The sequence below is a fragment of the Cynocephalus volans genome, chromosome 8 (genome assembly GCF_027409185.1).
Source record: "Cynocephalus volans isolate mCynVol1 chromosome 8, mCynVol1.pri, whole genome shotgun sequence".
Taxonomy (NCBI): Eukaryota; Metazoa; Chordata; class Mammalia; order Dermoptera; family Cynocephalidae; genus Cynocephalus; species Cynocephalus volans.
The window spans coordinates 29678464-29697057 of NC_084467.1; the positions used below are offsets into that span (position 1 = coordinate 29678464).

Consider the following 18594-nt stretch of genomic DNA (forward strand, 5'->3'; position numbering starts at 1 on the left):
GCAACTTTGCAAAGCATCCTACTTTGCAGTCCAAAGGAAATGGGAAAGGGCATGTGTCCATGTGGTCTATTATCCAGCCCCAATTAGTTGCTGGGACTGTGTTGGAGTGCTGGGCCTGCGGCCACTGCAAAGACTGCAGGGAATGAACAAGGACAGAGGTTGTTAAAATGCTCCTGCCGAGCTACGATGCCTGCACCATGTCCTCGTGCCTCAAAGACATGGTAATGCGAAGAGCACTCACAGCAGATTTTCTGGCCAGCACATGTAACTTAACTCTGGGTAATGCCACCCTAGAGATACACAGCAGCAGCCTGCAGCCAGCCAGGTGCAAAAGGAAGGAAGGAGGAACCAAGAGCATCCTAAAAGTGCCATTGTCCACCCCCAGGGTGGAGGTTTCCCACTTGGCTCCGTCCCATCTGTGACTCTAGAATTCAATTTGATTTATTGGGCATGTATTATTTGCCTACTATGGGCATGGCTAGGGGAAGCTGCTGGCAATACACAAGGGAACCACACTGGAGTCTGGCAGACCAGTGTTCAAATTTTGGTGACACCTATCACTTACTGACTGGGTACTTTCACCTCACTCAGGCTAAGATTCCTTATCTGTAAAGTGTGAATAATTACACTCACCTTAGAGTGAGCGTGAGGATTAAATGAGATCAGAAAAGGGCTCAAGGAACAGGAGCTGGTATTGTCATGATAAAGAGGAATGAGACAGATCCCTGCCTTTCAGAAGCTCTTTGTCCATGTGGGAGGTCAGGGACTCAGTGCCTACAGGAGCCAACAGGAAACAAAAAGCAAAGCAGGACTGATGAGAAAAAAATTTGAAATAAATGGACCTCTTAGTCTGTCTTTTATTATTCCTGATAATAAAAACATAGATACCCAAAATATTTTACTTCTCTCTCTTAACTCTACTGGAAAAAAAAACACAAGCAAGACTGCGAATGGCCCTGGCATAGGGGAAGACTATATGGAGGAGTGGGGACTGTGGCATATGGAAATATGGGAAGAGAAGCTGGAAATCCATAATTATATATAAAAGTCTCAATTTTTGAATATTGCCTAACTCACTTAAAAAACTAATCCGCCTTAAAACTAAGTTGATGGGGGGGGGGCTAAAAATAGAGCTCAGAAAGAGAATTCCTTAAATTCCAAGCAAAGGGGTTTGTCTTCAACAGAGTAAAGCATCAAAAGGTAGTTTGTTTGTTTGTTTGTTTAATAAAACAGTAGGCGCAGCCCTGGCCTTTTCAGGGAACTCAAAAAACCTGATTTTTTACAGCATTACTAGCTGCACAGTTGGGCATGCCTAGAATTTCACAGTGAAAGGAATCCAGGATCTCTCTGGAACATCCCTGGCTTGATCTCCCATAACATGAAGCCCACTATCCGCACCCACCCCCCGAGGCATTTTACTGAATCTTCGAATAGCAGTGAATATGAAATAGCTGGGATTGAATCAAAATCAACCTTCTTGGGCCATCACCCCACTGGCCCTGGTCCTGCTGGGACCTCTAAGACCAGGTTTGCTTTCTCTTCTATGATGTAGCCCTCAGAGATCTGGAGATGGCCCCTCTTGCCTTCATGTCTCCAAATTCTGGTCTTGAAGCATCCTGTGTAGCATTCAGTCTCCATTCCTGTCCAACACCACTGCACCTTATTCCTATCTTGGTGGGCACAGACTGATGAGGAGAGAGCATTAGCATTTTTGCTAGAAGAGGGAGTCTTCAGAACCCTCAGACCTTCCTTACCATGGGCCTCAGGTCCAGGCTCTGGGTGCAATGCAGCTCACAGAGAAAGCCACCCCTTGTCCAATGAGTCAGGCTCAAAGGCCGTCTGCCCTCTCCAGCCTCAGGGGGAGATTGATGCCTGTATTGATGGATCACTCCAATATATTAGGTAGATAAAGAAATTGATTATTCCATAAATCATTGTCTCTATGGAAAAAAAACACCCAATTTTTTCAAAGAGAAAATATTATAACTCTGGCCAAGCCCCTGTGAGCAAAAGTGTAGCCATTTCAGTTTAATTGTCTGAGAGCTTCTTTGCTACAGCCCCAGAAAGAAAAGCCCCTGAAGTTACTGACTCCCAAAATGGATGTTCCCTCCTACCCTCCAGGAATGGTCACGTCATGTCATGGACAAGATGGATTTACATTGCAGCAGTAAAATATAAGTTAGCCAGAAAGAAGAACTTTCTCAACAAAGAAGGCAGAACCATATCCCTTGGAGACCTAAAAATTGGATACTAACTTCTGCCCCCACCTTTCTCTTCCTACTTACACAGGCAACCACCCCATCTAGGAAAGTTAAGGGTCAGTTCTGCTGAGCCAGGGAACTGGCCAAAATGAATCCTGGAGTTGGCTTAAGGATAAGATGTCACAGCTGAGGAGTGAAAGAACACTCTCAGACCAACACAGGTGATCAAATGACTTAGAAGGGGCAAGGGCAGGAAGGAGGGCAGGCATGAGGGGTGAAAGGGAGAGACGTGGTGTCCCTGATGACTGTACTGTGTGACTTTCAGTTTGTCCCTTTGCCTCTCTGAGTTCATTACTCCTCCCCAGGACACAGGAGAAAAAGGAAGATCCAAGTGCAGAGCTGTGATCTGAACTGTCCATACCTAAATGGTCAAGGAATCGTGACTATCACTGAAGGTCACCTTCCTGGACCTAACCACGAGGACATTAAGATGCAACCAAGTCCAGGGATGCTGCTCCATCCCCCTCTCCAGGAGCCCCCACAAATACCCTGCCCTGTGTACTCTGCAGTACACAGAGTGGGTGCTCCATAAATGTTTGGTGAATCAATGAGTCAGCCCAGAATCCATGTGAAAAAGACAGGAAATAAACATGAAATTACAAACAGCATAAAAATAGCCACATTTCCAGAGCAGATTTTTCTGATTCTGTGAATCCAAGCAGGAGCAGCAAAAAGCCCCAAATCTCCTTATACTGAGATATCTTAAGCCAGGGCCCCTGAAGTAGCCTTAACTTTGTAGATACTATAGCCCACTTTCTCCCTGCCCATTCCAGATCTTTCTATGTGCTGCATGACTTCAAGGTGCCATCTTACCTCCTAAATCCTTGGAACCTATTTACCTAACCTCACTCCTTGTTCAGAGCCAAATGCCAATTCCTCTGACTCTATCACCCTAACACTCTTTGCCTTCTGTGTCTCCTAGTGCAGGTGTTCCCAGCCAAGTCTCAGGACCCTGGTGACAAAAGTTCCCCCTTTCTCTGAGGCATGCTGAGGTCACTCATGGCATAACTGAACTGTCTGGAAGAGGCCTTCGTCAATGCCCACCCCCATCTCAAGGCTTCTCAAACACATCCAGGTGGTAGAGCACCTGCTGGGGTTCTTTGGGGAAATGCCACAAAGCTGTGACACATTTAATTCTCATCACCTGAACGAAGAGTAATTTTATTTACCAGCAGAAAATACGGCTCTATTATAGGTATGCAGGGCTCCACAACTTGGGAAATAATAACACACCAAATCCTTTTAAGACATCACATTTAGTAGGATAAAAATACATAACACAAGCCTACTTACCAAATGCAATGTGCAAGATGATGATGACAAGCTAAGCAAAGACGCCTGGTATCAGGTGTGATTTCAACAATGAAATGTTCACTCGTTTTGTCATCTGCTGCTGCTCCCTGGCAGACATGCCGTACAAGGCACCAAAGGTTTAAGAACAATTTATGTGGAAGGAAAAGAAAAGGAGAACGTCCTATCCACTAACTTCATTTTCCTTTACTGTGCATTACTTTCTTTTAACAACCACAAATAACGGTTTTTACTAGGCTACTGTGTGCCCACTGAACACCTCAGTACAGTTTGTGAATACCAAACTCCCAGAGGGACAGCATTTGAAAAAAGAATGCCTGTTTACAAAACTTTATGATAATCACGTCACCCCCGTAGAAGAGTTAGCATGCAGAAGGCACCACTCGCTACCCCACAGCCTGGCTGCTCTCCGTGGTGCTGAATCCAGAGGTTGGGGTGACCCTTAATCTCCCTGCCTCTTGCCAAACCACACATGGTGTATCCATTATCTACGAGTTTTTCCAACACATATGAGTCCCATTTGAATTTTTTTCTCAATGTGGAAAAATGTTTCATAAGTCTGTTTCTCACAAAGGAAAAGTCTCGTCTCTTCAGCTCTCTTAAGACTGCAAATTGAAACCTTCAAATTTGCATGTGTGCGTGCACATGTGAGTGTGTAATAGGAGGGTAGATGAGGTTTTATTAGTTGACAACCACAGAGGTCAGAAGATCCATGCGTTTGTCTGGTCTTTTCCATGGCTCACCAAGGGATATGGCACAAGTCATTTCCCCTTTTCTGACCTCGTTATCCCAATGTGTGACAGAAAAGAATAGAGACACGTAGCACTCCTGTAGCTACAACATTTGGGGTGCTTCTGCTGTGTTCTGGTGCTTCTACGGACTCAGAGACCATCAAACAGGATGACCTTGCCTGGCTTCCTCCAGCACCAAAAGATTTCTTGGATCCAGGAGGAAGACACAAGCCTCTGCATCCCTTGCAAGAAGCCACAGGATTCAATCTCTCTGCTCAACTCTCCCCCAGCCCTCAGTCCCCATGGGCCAGCCATAATTCAGCTAAACCTGAGACTTCACCCATATTTTATTTACTGATTGATTCAATGTTACAAGACAAGTAAAATAGACGTCTGTCACCTCTATTAAACTGGGCAGGAAAAATGGCCATGTAGGCAACAGGCTCTTTCTGCTCATGTGTTATCTGTTTCCTCAGGGAGGGAAGCAAGAAAAAGGGAGGACTCGGCATTGGGGGAGAGCCTGGTCCTGTTGTGTTCAGGAGGGGAAGCTCAGGGCTCCATACAAACCTGTCCCACCTTTACTCTTGGCTACACTGATACAGTAGACAGATCAGCCCTGTCAGTCAGGAATAGGGTCCATCACTGAAGTCCTCAGTTTCCCCACTGATCCAAGGGAAAGTCACTGTACTCACTCATCAGATGTGGAATAAAGAATGGCTATTGAGCCCCAATTTGGAAAGCTGTGCTAGAAAAGCAAACCTCCACTTGGTCCTGTCTTACAAGTACACAACACATACATGTGCACACACTCACACCCCTCAGAACCCTGTATTGATGATGCATACATTCCCAGGGATTACTGGCCCAGGTTGATTGTCTGTATAGCCTGAATCTCCAGTTTAACTGTCAACACCTCTGCTTTACCCAAAGCTGTCATGCAGACCTGTTGTCTACACATCCTACGAGGATCCAGCAATGTGGTAAAGACAGGAAAAGGGGAGACCTGACTTATAACTGGCAGCAAATGGCACAGCAACGGTCTTGCCTGACAGCTGTCCTGAGTGATCAGCCTATGAAGGACGCACAGTAGAAATTCTCTTTCTTGGTTCAGCTCCCAAAGGGAACAGCAGAGATGCTAGGGGGCAAGTGGGAAGCAGAGAGGGTCACGTCAGAAAAGGCAGGAGGACCATGGTCTCTTTTTCAGTTGTCTCTTCTTCAGGTAAACAGCCTGTGTCTCTCTCAAAAGCAGAACCATCACGATATAAACCAAACAATGGATATAAAGTCCAATCCTAGGCTTGGGAAAGAAGGGCTCGCTCCCCCAAATACTCCAGCTCTGCCCAGTACACTAGATGGAAAAGGTCTTGGCATAAAAGAAGTTGCCAAATGGATGTGTCAGAAGAACACCATAGACATCATTATTGCCTTGACTTCACAGAAGAATCTATCGAAGTCTTTCATGAAATTCTCAATGACAAGATGGAAGAAGTATTGAGCTGATGACAGAGCAGTCAGGTGGACTTATATTCAAATGGCTATATTCATCAATACATTTATTTACTCAACAAATATGTATTAATTATCAACTATGAGCCACGCACTGTGCTAGATGCACTGGATAAAGTGGTGAAGAAGCCAGCTACAGTCCATGCTTGGAACTCAGGGTGCTCACCTCTAAAATACCTAAGAATTACAATACAGCAAATGCTATGACAAAAGAAGTTCAGGAGGCTGTGGGGACTCAGAGAATGGGGTGAAAGTCAAGAAAGGTTTCCTGGAGGAAAAGACAAGTTCTCTGAGACTGAAGTATGCATAGAAGTTGTCTGGAAAGAATAGCAGAGCAGGGACCCAGCATGTGAGGGATAGCATGGGGCCTTCTGAGCACTTGCAGACATTCAGCACAGTGGAGCACAGTGTGAGGCAGGGAGGAACAGTGCATGAGTCTGGAGATGCTGACTAAGGCAGACCATCAAGGCCTGAAAACATAAAGAAGCCAGTGGGATTTTGAAGCTGGTTAAAGTGTAGGGTAGTGGATCCAAGACCACTTGAATAAAGCCAGCAGACTCTGACATTGGTCATTTCCTGCCTAGTGTGTTTATAGCAGACATAGCTGAAGTGAGGAAGGACATGTTTATCCCAGGCTCAGATGGCATGAAGCATGCTAGACGACAGAATGAGGAGCCCCAAAAGCATCGTCACTGTTCAGAACAAAACGTACTGTAAGCCAATAACCACTTAACCTCTTTACCACAGACCCCAGGAGGGAGGCAACAGAGAAAGAAGAGGGTGTGATTCATGCTTACCTTCCAAGGACGGAGCAACGCGAACAGGCTTTGGTGGTCCAGAAACAATGAGCAAGAATAACTGCCTGAAGGTTCAATGATAGAATTTACTGGGGATAAATGACAGCTTCTGCCTTTAGGCTCAAAAGATCAACTGCCAAAGAGAGGATGAGAGAAGTTATAGATCAGCAGCGATGCTTGTGGAAAAGACCTTGTGATCTCATGAGACCACCAGCTCAGTATAAATCAACAGAGTGAAATGGCTGTTAAAAAGACTGAAATTATCTGGGGTTGTATAACTAGACACCAAAGCTGAGATCTGAGGAGGTGACGATCTCACTGATTTCAATAAATAAGCAGCACTGTGGTCAGCTCTCGAGATCGTGCTGGAGGAATGAAGCATCTTTAGTCTGCAGAAATGCCTTCACGTTTCTGTGGGGTTACAGTATGAGAAAAGGAACGAACCCGAACCAGAATCAGAGGGGAGACTGATAATAGTGACAGTAACAGATAACGTTTATTGAGTGCTTATCACAGCTGTGTTCTAAGCACTTTGTATGCACCAACTCATTTGATCCTTACAAAATCCCTGTGAGACAGGTACTATCGTTGTTGTTGTTGTTATCATTATTATTATCATTTTTATTATTTTGAGAGATTAAAATCATTCACCCGATATTTCACAGGTGATAAGTGGTGGGGGCAGCCTTCAAACTCAGGCTGATGGATTCCAGAACCTATGAGGTTATCCACAATACTAGATTGTTAAAATGTATTGAGAGCTTCCTTTGCGCCCAAAATGTTAATTCTCACAATAATCCCGTGTGGTGAAATATATTATTATCCCCATCTTACAGGTGAGGAAATCTAGGCTTAAAGAAATTAAGTGACTTACCCAAAGTCACACAGCCAGGAGGGAAGGAATGAGAGTTTTAACTCAGACAGATGGATTTCAGAACCTATACTCTCAACATTCAAGTTATATTGCCTACCCAGAATGGCAGAAAGACACCTTTCAGCTTTTTAGAGGAAAATCTGCAATAAAGATTAAGGTGGACAAAAACATTTGCAATAAAAAATGGGCGGGCCCTAAAAGTAGTGAGCTTCCTATTACAGGTGGTATTCGATCCAAAACTGGATATCCACTATATATAGCAGAGTCCTCCTCTGACCTAGGACAGTAGTTCTCAGAGTGTTGTGCCCAGATGAGCAGCAGCAGCATTATCTGGGCAATATCTTTTTATCTGTTAAAAAGGAAAATTCTCAGGCCTCAGCCCAAGACCCACTAAATCAAAAGCTCTGGGGATGGGGCCCAGCAATCTGTGTTTTAATGAGTGCTCCAAGTGATTCTGATGCACGCTAATGTTTGCAGACCAAAGGGCTAGAACGACCCCTGGGGTTCTTTTCAGCTGAATTCTGTGATTCTTCACCACAAACAGGAAATGTGATGCCTTGGAGCCCTGGGAAGTCCTTGGCTCCCACTCCTGCTTTTCCGCCCAATTGGGCAGCTTTTTGGAATAGCATATTTCAGTTCTGCAAAGCAGATGCAGGAAGGCTTTGCAGAAGTCTCCCTCGTCCCCATATTTAAAGAGCTCACCCCTGCAGTTGCTCTAAGAATTCTATAAACCCCCTTTCCATCGGCAGCCTGTCTGCATCAGTCCTTTAATAGCACAAGACTTAATTGTCTCCCAGGGATTGGAACCCTCTTCACACAAACCAGAATCTTAGCTCCTTCTCACTCCCTTCCCCCCCTCTGCTGTCCTTAACCACCATTCAGCAGGGCACCAAAGGATTTGGAGTCAAAGCCACCACTCCCCCTGGATCTCACTCCATCTCATTATCTCTGATCTGTATGATCATGGGAACTCTCTCCTTCCTGGCTTTTGCCCATGGCCTCATTACCTGGTGTCTCCCAGTAGAGCTGGCAGTGTTTATCCCCTAGGTCCCAGCCTCCAGCCACAGAGGTCTCCACTGGCATCCAGTGGCCTCTGGTCTCCATTGGCCTTCCCAGGAAGCAAGATTGGACTCCACCTCTAAGAAGGGTTGATCAGGACTCCCCCAACCAATCCCTCAAGAACATCTCATAACCAGGGTCTTCCCAGCTCTGAACCCATGCAAAATGCATTTCAATTAAAACGCTGCAAATGTGGGGAAGAACCAGCACTCCATAGGCTGCAGGCATGTAATAAATAATGGGCCCAGAGGAGTCTGGGATCTGACACACAGGAGCATCCTCGGAAGGACATCTCTCCTGCTTCCTGGCGTGGTGGGTGATGGCACAGGCGGCTGAACCCACACATTCCACTGCAGGGCACATGGGCATATGGGCAATGGCCAAATGCTATATACTGAGCTGCACAGAGTACTGAGCACCAGGGTTAGCACAAAGCACAGGGCACAAGAGGAGCTGACAGCCTCAGAGCTCAGAGTCTGATGGAGAGACATGGTCTCCACCCTTGGGGAACCCTCCTTTTTCTCCTAACATTTATTAAGCGTCAGGCACTGTGCAAGGAGCTTTATACACTTTACCTCCTTTAATCCTCACAATAGCCCTATGAAGACAACTCTATTAGGGCCAACCATATGAAATTTTGTAGGTCAAAAACAGGTGAACATGGTTCGACCTAACACAAATACTCTGTCTCATAGATGAGAGGAAATGGAGGCTCAGAGGGGAAGCAAGCTGCCCAGGGTCACACAGCGAGTGCATGTTAGATTCCCACTCCAATGCAGATGCACCACAATTCATCAAACCCAAGACACACCATCACTTTTTTGTAGTGCCAAGAAAGAAATAGTTGTCCAAGAAAACTCGAACATGATACATGAAACACATACCAACTTCAGAGATATGAAAATGTGTAAAAAAAAAAGGATTCCATCCTAGAATCAGTGAAGTATATTATTTGACTTCAGAAAAATTCATTCTGCTTCTTGACAGTGATGGGAGTGAGGGGAAGATGGCCTTAGACACCCTTGGGCAGCTCCTTGTTTAATGGGGGAAGCATGACACACATGCATCAGTGAAAGCCTAGACACACCCCCAAGCACAACCACAGCCAAAGTCAAGAACCATTTAGTAAACAAGGTACACAGGTCAAGGGAAGCCAGGGGAGGGACATGAGAAACATCTGTGAGGAGAAGGGAATGCCAGACTTGGGGCAGGAGGCAGTGGACCCTGGAGGTAATTCCAAAGGAAATAAAACAAGGTAAGGGGACAGAGGGCTTGGGGGTGGGGGTGGGTGGCTGCTGTAAAACGTGGCTGATGGGAGAGAAAAGAACAATCAGAATGACCATTGTCCTCAAATTCAGTCCGCTGGCCTTCCATCCCATCTCATCTCTCCAAATCATACTCAGTTAGGATCTATTTCTGGAGCACAAGGAGAAGCAAAAGGAAAATGGACTCCATGAGCAAACCCAGATGTCAGGCCAGGGCCAGGATTTCAGGAGGCTCTCATGGTCAGTCGTGCACTGCAGGGCCGCCACTGGAGGGCCTCTTTAAAGTCTGCTCCCTAGATGCCCCACTAGCCTCACCCTCATCCCAGCCCTGTGCCCACCTCAGGCTCCTCAAAAGACAACAGAAAGAAGGGCCCATCTGTGGGCAGTATTTAAGCTTTTTTGAAAAGACATCACACCTACATGACCCTGTGGGTTGTATCATCCTCATTTCACAGACAGGGAAATTGAGGCCCTGGAAAAAAACAATATGACCCCTCTGACCATGCCTGATCCAAAGCTGCCACCTCTGTGTTGACTCTGAGCAATGCAGCTTCCCCCATCACACATATTCCAGGGCCCAGCGTCAGCAGGCCTTCCTTCGCACACACTGCCCTCCAGACCCAACCCCGTCAAGGCAGGTTCCATCTAGAAGGTCAGGATGTGACACTTGCTTAAAAATAAAACCTATTAGCCTGGCAGGGATGTTGGAGAGGAGAGGGGACGGGACTGAGGAAGGAAAAGAAGGTGGTGGGGGTGGAGGCAGAAAGACAAAGAGCTAATTTATCAACAACCCTTTCTTGCCAGGTCACTGGCTGCTGAGAATGGAGATGAAGGGGAGACAGACACAGGGCCCTTGGGTTTCCTCAAGTCTTTGGCAATGTCTTTGAGGACAGCCTGGTGGCTCTCAGGCAGACAGGTAGACTGGAGACCTCAGAGCAGAGGGATTCCTGTGGATGGACTGGCCTCATTCAAAGGAGAATGCATCCTTTATTTAAGGCTTGAATTAAAGCCTTGGGCAAAATCCAAGAGCCAGCATGAAGTGGGGTGTAGTAAATGAATGTGTGTTGGTGGGCGGGGTGGAAAAGGCCATCCATCCCTTTTCTCTGGAAAGCAAGGCCAGCCTGATACTGAAAACCGGTGCTGGTGGGGTAAAATGTGGCAGAGCCCATATGGCCATCCTGCCACAGCAGGCCAAACCCAGCCCAGCCCAGCGAGACCATGGGGGTGGGGGCATGCACTTAGCCCCTTCAGAAATTGGTGCTTTCCATCCTCAGACTACACAACCAGCTAAAAGCACAGGATCTGGAGTCAGGCTGACCACAGTTCTTATCCTGCCTCTACCACTTGCTGGCTGTGTGATCTTCGGCAAGTGACTTCACTAAGCTTAGTCTCCTCATCTGCAAAATGAGATAATGCCTGCAAGACTGTGAAGGCTAAGTAAGATGAAGAGAACGATGTAACAACTACATTTACTGAGCACTTACTATTCACTGGCAGTACTAGTCATGGTTTGAAAAGCATTTGGCACAGTGCCTGGCAGATAATTAAGTGCACAATAAATTGGGGCTGTTGTGTTATTGTTGTGGTTGTTTCTTTTTTATTTTGATTTTGTTCCAGACCCAGGTGGGGCCCAGGCAGGAGACACGGTGGCCATCTCAGCACAAGCACACTGCCCTCTGGTGCTGCTGTTGGGGAATCAGCACCTGGGAGAAGAGCGACATCAGGAAACAAGCCCATGGCCAGGGCACCCATCCCATCTGCGTCAGCTCCATTTCTGCACCAAGCCCTCAGTGCATCCGTCCAGCCAGAGCTTCAGCCTGACCACACCAGCCTCGGGAGGACAAGTCAGAGCCTGCTGGGCGCTGACCCCGAGGAGGGCCCTGCTCCTGGAGCATCAATCTTCTCTGCTGCCAGGCAGGGCCTGGGGAGCTCCCAGCTCCTCTTTAGAGGGTCCTGAGCAAGCAATGAGGGGCTCAGGCTGCAACTGCGGGAGGAGGAGGCAGGAGCAGCTGACTGTGACAGGATGGAAGAGGCTTGGCCTCGGAGGGGCAGAAACACAGTCCCAGTTGCTGAGCGTAAACAGGTCTCCCCTTAAAAGATCACCCCAGGCAGCCCTGGATCCTCCCCTGCATGTAGCCTTGTACCTCCCCCAAGAAGAGGGGTAGTTCTAATGCCCACAGGGGCATCTGTGCCTCCTCCCTGACAGAGGGAGCTCTGTTTCCTGGGACCGGTACCGGGACAGAGATTGCCTATGGGAACGTGAGGACTCAGGGAGACTCACAGGCCCCACAAAGGATCCTGAAAGCAGCCAAGCAGCCTTGCATTCCTGGAGGGAGGGGATAAAGAGCCGTCCCACAAAGCCCTTTCAAAATAGCACGGTGGACTGGACTTCTGAAGTCAGCCCTCCTGCCTGGCCAGCTACAGACGATGCAGGTGAACTTGGAAGAGCTTAGTGGGGCCAGGGTGCCTGGCTCATCCTGCATAAACCACCTCTAAAAACCCCAGGTCATCCTGACGTCAAAAGACTGTTCAGTGCGATGTAAGGCAGGCGTCAGGAAGAAATTAAATTCCAGCTTGAGAAGGAGGAGAGCCCGGCTGACAGGAGCATCTGGGCTGAAAAGTGGAGGCAGAAATTCCTCAACTTAATGCTTTCTAAGGCCCCTCGGGCCACTCCCAGGTCTTGTCTGAAGCTATTTACTTCTAGGGGGGAAAACCCTATTGATCTTCATTCAGCTGCTGTCTGCTCCTGCACGGCGGCGATGTTTCAGCGCATCACCAGTCACCATGAGAAATTTCTCATTGTTTTATACGCAGCAGCTCCCAAACTCAAGAGACGGATGTTCAGGACGATTTGGGTGAACTAATCAGGGGAGTTGCAGATGGGGCTGGTTAGGAAAATCTGGGGAGGGGGTCTCACTGCCCTGGGACAGGCTGCTGTTGCCTGCTGGGCCCCATGTACATTTAGGAAGCTCAGGATCTTACAGCTCAGTTCTGCTCTGTCTGTAGAAGCTTGGAGAGTCCAGAGCTGGGCCAACCCTTTCCTCAAACCCCCCATCCCCCATTACATACACACACCTGCTTTATGTCTCTGCAGTCATTTGGCTTTGAACCTCCCCACTGGCTGGCTGGAGACCACCATCATCCACTCGAGCTCCTCATCACACAGAAGAGCTGGCCAGACTTCCCTAGCTGCTGCCACCACTGTCTGGTTCCCTTTTCAAATTCCAGGCTGGCCCTCGATCTCACAGTATGTCTGTCACGTGAGGGAAGATCTAACCACGGAAACTACAATGGCACTAACAGCTCTCGCCAGCCTGCACTAAAGGGAATTTTGAAACCACTGAATATACCAACCATTAAGTTAAACCAAATAGTTTACAGATGGGGAAACTGAGGCTCAGGGTAAAAGTGAGAGTGTGATTTGATCAAGGTGGCCTAGAAAACTGGCGGCAGACAGCGGAAAACCCAGGCCTCCTGGCTCCAAGTCCAGCGCCCCCTCCCCTTCAGCTTCTAGGTCACATAACCTGGAAATCCAGGTCCCCACAGGGGGTTTTTGAAACCCATTTGACTGACAGCACCCATGCATTCATCTGCTTTCGATGAGTTAAAACCAGGATCCATCCAAACAATAATAACGATGATAATAATAATAAAATGCCGAGCAATATGCCTTGAAAACCTTCGATGAGCAATACTTGATAATCACATGCAGAATACATCTTCCACATATTCCTATAAAATAATCAATGATCATTTTTTTCCCACAGACTACAATCCAATTACTCTCTCTCCCTCACTCTCTCCCTCACTCTCCTTTGTTACTTGCAAACCATCCAAGCAATCAATGCCTTGACCTCTCCCTCTGATAGACACAATTACAAAAAGACAGAGCAATGCAATTCATCTATTCAAGACAGATTGTTTGAACACTCTGTCACACTGCTGAGCTATCCATCTCCTTGTCTAAGAGGAAATTTCAGCCACCAAAAGAGTCACAAAGAGAGGGGGCGGGTACGATGCTCCCCAGACCAGAGAGCCCCTCTCGCACCTGCAGGAAAACCCTCTCTGGGCTGTGCTCGGCGACGCCTGGCTGCCAGAGAAGGATTCAGCTAAGCTCAGCCAGCTCAGGCGCCAGTCTCAGGAACCAAAAGCACCCGCACACTCCAGAGCCCAATTTCCAAAGCCTCAATTCCTGTAGCCCCAGCCAGCCCCCTGAGATCCCAGGGAGGGGAGGGATGGGAAAAGGGAAATGGCATTGGGCCCAAGCAAGGTGGTGTACTTCGGTTTCAGCATGAAATTTTCTCCCTCTCTCTCCCCTTCTCTCTCTCTCTCTCTCTCTCTCTCTCTCTCTCTCTCTGTGCCATGTCCACTGTAGTTCCCTGACTCTTGCTGGGGTTCAAGCACGGGCTCAGAAGGACAGAAGCTCAGCTCCGCAGGACGCCCCAGAGAAGCCCAGAGGCCTCCAGCCCTCCTATCCTCCGCCCAAGCTGGCGTAGCTCTGGCGGTCACGTTTGGCCCTGGCTCAGTACCTCAGTCCATGGGCTGGGAATCAAATGGGGTAGGGCTCTTGGATATAAATGGCCTGGGCCAACACACTAATTAATCCTGAGGCTTAATACGAAGAAGATTGGAAGAAAGGAGGGCTCTGCCATCCTTTAATTGCATTATTACATGCTGAACCCAAGAAAGGGCGGGCAGGCTTGGGAATGTGCTTCTCCCCAGAGCAGTGAGGAACCCCTAGCCCATTTCAATTCCACAGTAAGGGGACAGGCAACGGTACAAAATCTTGCCCCTTTACAGCTCAGCCCTCTGGGGCTGTCCTCACCTGCTCCTGTCTTCCTGGGCCTCCAAAGGCTTCTATCCCTGAAGCTGGGCTGGGAGCACATCCATCCCACCCCCGTGGAGAAAAGACCAAGGAAGAGGGACCGGCAATGCATGGGATGGGCATACAGAACCCTGTGGGTCCCCTCTTTTTTCTCCCAAGGACACCCTACCATGCAGATCCAGCCCCCCCCCCCAAAAAAAAAAATAGAGAAGGAGAGAGGAAATAAATGAAATGTTGGTCTACTGCTAAGAGGTTGCCTGCTCCTGGAATGATGTCCAAGCTGAGTAGCAGGGCAGGCAAAGGTAGAAAGACAGAAACATCTATCTTGCCAGGAGCAGCCTGGGATGCAAAGGGTTAAGGATGACCGTGAGGGCTGTCCCCAGAGTTTCCTCCTGTGCCTGGCCTCCTCTGCCTCCCTGTCACTGCCAGGGTCCTCGGCATGGACTGGAAGACTTCGGCGTGGGCAGAGCTGAGGACTGTGCTCTGCCCTCATCCAGATGTCACATTCAGGAGGGTCTGGCTCCTAGGAGAGAGCCAGGGAGGAGACAGACCTTCTGGGATTTCTGACCGCCTCCCAGGAAAACCTCAAGTACTGAAACCAAGCCCGACATGGGTTCCCTGCACCCCCTTCACACCGCTGGCAGCTCAAGGTCCGCTCCTGAAGAAGAGCCACAGAGGAGGAAGGTGGCCCTGGCTCCGCAGAGCTCTGCCCGCCTTGTGCTGGACGCTGGTGGTGGCGTCTCGCGAACCCAGGCGGCCCAGGTCTCCGGCCTGACAGCGGGAGCAGGGCCCACGATGACGGAGGATTCCGCGTGGCCCGGCCGGGCCCAGCCCTGCGGGTCGCCGGCCTGGGACGCGCACGGCCGCCCCGTACAGCGCAGAGTGCTGCCTGGATGGTGCCTGGGGCAGCCACAACAAAGTTAAAGCCCCGAGTAAGAGTCTCCAGCGAGAAAAAACGCGGAGAAACCCGAGCCCCAGAAAGCCGCGCGCAGCCTCGCCAGCCGCCGCCAGCTGCAGAGGGATTTCGGCTAACTTTACAAACCACTCGCATCCCTCGGCCGCCTTTCCTGGCTGCGCTGGGCGGCCTCGGTCGCTCCCTTCCCCCGACCTGCGCTACCCCGGGCGGGAGAGAGGCATCGGGCCCCGAGGGACCTGCTGGAGCGAGCAGTGGAAGGTGCCCCTCCCCTGCCGCACGCAACCGGGCTGAACGCCGGCCACGAGGCCGAGGGCGGCCACCAGGAGAGGAGGCGGCTGCCCTTGTCATGCGAAGCCGTGCCCTGCGCCCCCGTCGCGGCCACTCGAGCTATGCCCCAGGTGGGGGCGAGGAGGGGAGAGAAGAGAAGTTGACGGCTTCCGCAGGGCTCCTGCTCCGCGGAGAAGCCGGTCCCAGAACTCGGGCTGTGGCTGGTCTTGCTGGCAGTCGCCACGAAATACGCCCGCGACTCGGGCTGGGACTGGAATCAATCCTTCGCCACACTCTGCCGGGTCTGACCTCCCAGGAGCGCGCCAAGGGCCCCTCGCCCGCTGCGGCCCGGCGGCTTCCTCCCTGATAAGTAAGGCCCCTGATCCCTGCTTCGGAACTTTGTCCTCACCAGAATGAGCTCCTGGTGGTCACCCGGCCCCGGCAACCCGGAGAGGCTGGGAAAATCTCTCGGGATCGCGTCCAGAGGCCCCCAATCCCGCCCCCACCCGGGCGCACGGAGACCCCCGGCTCCAGGGAGCCCTTACCGATCCGGATGACGTGCGGCATCCCGCGCGAGTCCGGGATCCAGAAGGCGCACACGAGGAGCCCGGCCCAGTATTCCCAAACCAGACTCCGGAGGCGCCGCCAGGGAGCGGTCATCGTTGGGCGCCGCCGAGCGTGCCCGGGGCGCGGCCGTGGCGGGCTCCCTGGGGCGGCAGCTCTAGGCGCGGGCGCGCAGCAGCCCCCGAGGCGCCGCCTGGCCCAGCCGCCCGGCTCCCGAGCGCCTCTGCGAGTGGGGGGCGCCCCGCGGCGCCGCGCACATCTTACTGGGGGGCCGCCCCGCCGGCGCCCGCCCCGCCTGGCTGCCGCCCACGGGCCGCCCGCAAGCGAGGCTCCTGGGCTCCGCCCGGGCTCTGCTCGGACTCGGCTCCGGCTCGCGTCGGCTCGGCTCCCGCGCGGGCTCCCACCTGGCCCGGCTGCCGGGCGCTGGCGGGCGGGCTGCACGCGTCTCCGGCCGCTCCTCCTCCAGCCGCCGCCGATGCTATCGCCCGGGCTCGCACAAAGCCCCGGAGTGGAGTTGCACGCGCGCACACACTCCCTCCCAGCCCCCTCCCCCGCGCCCTGCCTCCCGCCTCCCGCGCCGCCCGCCGCCCGCGCTCCCTCCGCGCACTCCCCCGCGCACACACGCACTTCACACTCACACCCGCCGAGGCGCAAGCTCGCGCGCTCACACCTGCGCGGGGGGCGGGCAAGGGGACCCTGGACCCCGTTGGGGGGGACAGCCGAAGAGCGAGGACTCTTCTCGCTTCCCAGACGTCCCCATCGGCCCTGCCGCCCCCAGTCCCTTCAACTGCGAGGGCACGGAGCCCGGGAGCCAGGCGTGGAGCGCGAGAGCTGGCACCGCGAGCTGGGAGCCGGCGGCAGCCCAGCGGCCCGACCAGCTGGAGGAGACGCGCCCGCCGCCGGGAGCGGAGAGACCCGGAGTCCGCCGTCTGCGGAGTCTGGGCTTCCAGCTCCCACGCGGCCGGCGCTGGCTGGACGGCGGCGGCCGGAGACTGACCCGGGAGCCGCTCTCCCTCCCCCAACCCCTCCCCGGTGGAATCAGAGTTGGAGCTAGGGGCTGGGGAGACAGAATTCAAAGAGAATTGTTGGCGCTGGCCGAGGGGAGCTGCGGGAGCTGGGAGGGTGGCAGGTCCTAGGCCAGACCCTCTGCGGTGCGCCGCGCACCGTAACTACCGGGGCTGCGGAGAAGACCGCTAAGTCCTTAGTTTTAGAGGGGCGGCGTGTGAGCTGGGACCCGCTCCTTCTCAGCGGTCCCCTGGCTCGGCAGGCGAGTGCGCCTCCCGCAGCCTCCTGAGAAAGAATAAAGAGCAACTGTAATTTTCCATGGGGTGGAGCAGGACCCATGGGGGAGCAAGCTGAAAGGGTTAACGAGAACGTTGTTTATTAGCAATAATAAATTTTTTTCAAGTGGCGCTGGGTGTCGAGGGGAGGGAACGGCTGTGGAGCGAGGCTGGAGAAGGAGGCTGCGAATTACGCAGTTAGGCGAGTTTAATGACCTTTTTGACAGAGACAAAACGGTGCCGATACAGTAGATAAATAAACGGATCTGTCACCGGGCAGCGGCTAGGCTGTGTGTGAATTTATTTTTCTCATTTAAATAATGTGATCTATTCTATCATTTCCAATCTCTCCCATTTGCCAGCTGTCTGGTAAGAGCATGGCCCCCAACATCTGAAGAGCAAATCTTTAATTTTCTTACAAATATGCTATGAGTTGAGCTCTAACCTGCCTGTTAATTTTCCCGTCTTTTCTTTCCCTCATGTCTGGGCGCAGGGGACCGTGGCATCCTGTGGGGATGTGAATTTCAAGTGGAGGCGACTGTGGCTGTTGGAGGAGGAGAGACTCCCTGGACTCTTCCCAAGAGAACACACAGAGGTGTGCCCGCCCCGAGGACATCCTCAAAGACCCAGCAAATGGAGGTTACCGGGTGTCTGTCTTTGTCATACGTGGACCTCCCTGGCCTTCGAGCAGGATCGGCTAGTTTCCCAAGCAGCCACTGGAAAATGTTGCCCAAGGGACCAAAGGGAAGGACATGCAGACCAGAGCTAGAGAAGCAGCAGCTGCCACCTCTTGATAGGGTAACGGGCCCCAGTGGGCACAGGCAAGGAGGAAGTGCAGGAGAAGGGGGCAGAGGGCCCCACCCTCCAGGATACAGCTGGGAAGCCTCTTCAGCGGAGACTCACACCCCCTCCGCATCCCTTTCCTACCAGGTTCCGCA

The 18594-nt window shown here is 51.4% G+C and overlaps 1 protein-coding gene across 2 annotated transcripts in view; it reads right to left on the bottom strand.

Moving 5' to 3' along the window:
- The window catches only part of GRIK3 (glutamate ionotropic receptor kainate type subunit 3), a 213674-nt gene extending 197202 nt beyond the window's left edge, over window positions 1–16472 (bottom strand). For both annotated transcript variants that reach the window (XM_063104311.1, XM_063104312.1), the window contains exon 1: window positions 16358–16472. In XM_063104311.1, the coding sequence (XP_062960381.1) occupies window positions 16358–16472 (115 nt within the window). The remainder of the gene's footprint in view (window positions 1–16357) is intronic.
- Window positions 16473–18594: the final 2122 nt, after the last annotated feature.